A 2,366-nucleotide genomic window follows, 5' to 3' on the forward strand; every position below is an offset into this window, starting at 1 on the left:
GCGGGGATCGAACCTGCAACCCTCAAGTTGCTGGCACGGCCGCTCTACCAACCGAGCTATACCGCCCCGAGGTGTAGTAAGAGGTGTAGTCACTAGTGTGTTTTATATTTGCTCAGCTCTACATTTAATAGTCAGACATGTTTCATGCGGTCTTGTAGGATTATGTCACACTACGTCACAGACCACGCCCCCAAAGAAAAGCTACCAACGTGCAGATAAAGGCGGGTGTTTTTTAAGCAGGTGTCCCTAATGTATTGACCCGCCACCAAGTCTTTTCCCGCGCGTCAGAGAGAGGGGGGTCGGGGGGGGGGGGGGTCGACCTGGGCTCCGGAAGGGGCGTGGCTCCACCCCCGCCTCCCCGCGGGAGCACCTGTACGCACCCGGGCGCGCTCCTGTCACCCGCGGCCCCGGGGCTGCTGACGCCATGACGGCGGAGAAGGTGCGCGCGGGTCCGCACCAGCCGGGCGGCTGCGAGCGCGTCGTCATCAACATCTCGGGCTTGCGCTTCGAGACGCAGCTGAGAACCTTCAGCCTGTTCCCGGACACGCTCCTGGGCGACCCCGGCCGGAGGATGCGCTACTTCGACCCGCTGAGGAACGAGTACTTCTTCGACCGGAACCGAGCCAGCTTCGACGCCATCCTGCACTACTACCAGTCCGGGGGACGCATCCGCAGACCCGCCAACGTGCCCATCGACGTCTTCTCCGAGGAGATCCTCTTCTACCAGCTGGGCCAGGACGCCATGGAGAGATTCCGCCAGGACGAAGGTTTCCTCGGGGAGGACGAGCGCGTCCTGCCGGACCGAGACTTCCAGAGGCAGATCTGGCTCCTGTTCGAGTACCCGGAGAGCTCGGGTCCGGCCCGGGGCATCGCCATCGTGTCGGTGCTGGTCATCCTCATCTCCATCGTCATCTTCTGCATGGAGACCCTGCCGGAGTTCCGCGACGAGCGGGACCCGCGGAACGCCAGCGGAACCCCGGACGCGCCGAGTCCCTTCACGGACCCCTTCTTCGTCATCGAGACCTTGTGCGTCGTCTGGTTCTCCTTGGAGCTGCTGGTGCGCTTCTCGGCCTGCCCCAGCAAGACGCGCTTCTGCAGGGACTTGATGAACGTCATCGACGTGGTGGCCATCGTGCCCTACTTCGTCACGCTGGCCACCGAGCTGGCGGAGGCCGGGAGCGGCGGGGGTCAGCAGGCCATGTCTCTGGCCATCCTCAGGGTCGTCCGCCTGGTGCGGGTCTTCCGCATCTTCAAGCTCTCGCGTCACTCCAAGGGTCTCCAGATCCTGGGCCAGACCCTGAAGGCCAGCATGCGAGAACTGGGCCTGCTCATCTTCTTCCTCTTCATCGGCGTCATCCTCTTCTCCAGCGCGGTCTACTTCGCCGAGGCGGACGAGCCCACCTCCAGCTTCAGCAGCATCCCGGACGCCTTCTGGTGGGCGGTGGTCACCATGACGACGGTGGGCTACGGCGACATGCACCCGGTGACCGTCGGCGGCAAGGTGGTGGGCTCGCTGTGCGCCATCGCCGGCGTGCTGACCATCGCCCTGCCGGTGCCCGTCATCGTCTCCAACTTCAACTACTTCTACCACCGCGAGACGGACGCCGACGAGCTCACTCGCCTAGCCGACGTCAGCGCTCGGGAGCCCGGGGAGGAGCCGCCGCCGCCGCCGCCGCCGCCGCCGCCGCGCTCCCCCTGCGCCCCCAACCAGGAGGACTTGGCCGGCGACGTGCGCGCACACAACTGCGTCAGCGTGCCCAAGGTCTTCACGGACGTGTAAAATGTAGCAAGGACTTTATTTTGTAGTCCACTTAGTTACTTGTTTATTTTAGTCACGTGACTATACGAATCCGTTTTAAAATCCTTTTTGATGCTTCCGGAACCTTCCCAGGACAAATATGGAGGGAGTTTATAAGACTAAATGATATTTTAGTCTGAAATCAGCCACTAAATGACGGGTGTCCAACTCAGGACCCGGGGGCCAAATCTGGTCCGCCACATCCTTTTATGTGGCCCCGAAACACTTTTTTTTATAAATGTTCCTTTTTGACAGGAAACTTTTGTACTGCACCAAAGGACATTTTACTCGTTAATACATGTTTTCTTTTTTTTCCAAAATAAAAGTAAATACTTTAATATCTTCTCAGATTGTGACAATATATTTTAAGACAGCATTAAAGTTGTTTTTACAGAATATTACTGTCACTGTCACATTTCTTTGACACTACCGAGCTGGAAGTAGTTTTATCTTGAAATGAAACGTTCTTATGGTGTATTTGTGTAAATGTAGAAGCAGTACAACATTCTTACAGGCAAAAACTGGCAGCTCAGTTGCCATAGTTACAGTTGCCATAGTTACAGAAACA

The 2,366-nt window shown here is 57.8% G+C and overlaps 1 protein-coding gene across 1 annotated transcript; it reads left to right on the forward strand.

The window, feature by feature from the left end:
• Positions 1-299: 299 nt before the first annotated feature.
• LOC133643067 (potassium voltage-gated channel subfamily A member 3-like) lies at positions 300-2,162 on the forward strand. Its single transcript, XM_062037478.1, has one exon. The coding sequence runs from the start codon at positions 425-427 to the stop codon at positions 1,778-1,780; it is 1,356 nt and encodes a 451-aa protein (XP_061893462.1). The 5' UTR covers positions 300-424; the 3' UTR covers positions 1,781-2,162.
• Positions 2,163-2,366: the final 204 nt, after the last annotated feature.

Source organism: Entelurus aequoreus, linkage group LG26 (genome assembly GCF_033978785.1).
Source record: "Entelurus aequoreus isolate RoL-2023_Sb linkage group LG26, RoL_Eaeq_v1.1, whole genome shotgun sequence".
Classification (NCBI taxonomy): Eukaryota; Metazoa; Chordata; class Actinopteri; order Syngnathiformes; family Syngnathidae; genus Entelurus; species Entelurus aequoreus.

Bases quoted from the DNA above. Each gene is read 5' to 3' on its own strand.
- LOC133643067 (XM_062037478.1), top strand. From the start codon at position 425: ATGACGGCGGAGAAGGTGCGCGCGGGTCCGCACCAGCCGGGCGGCTGC.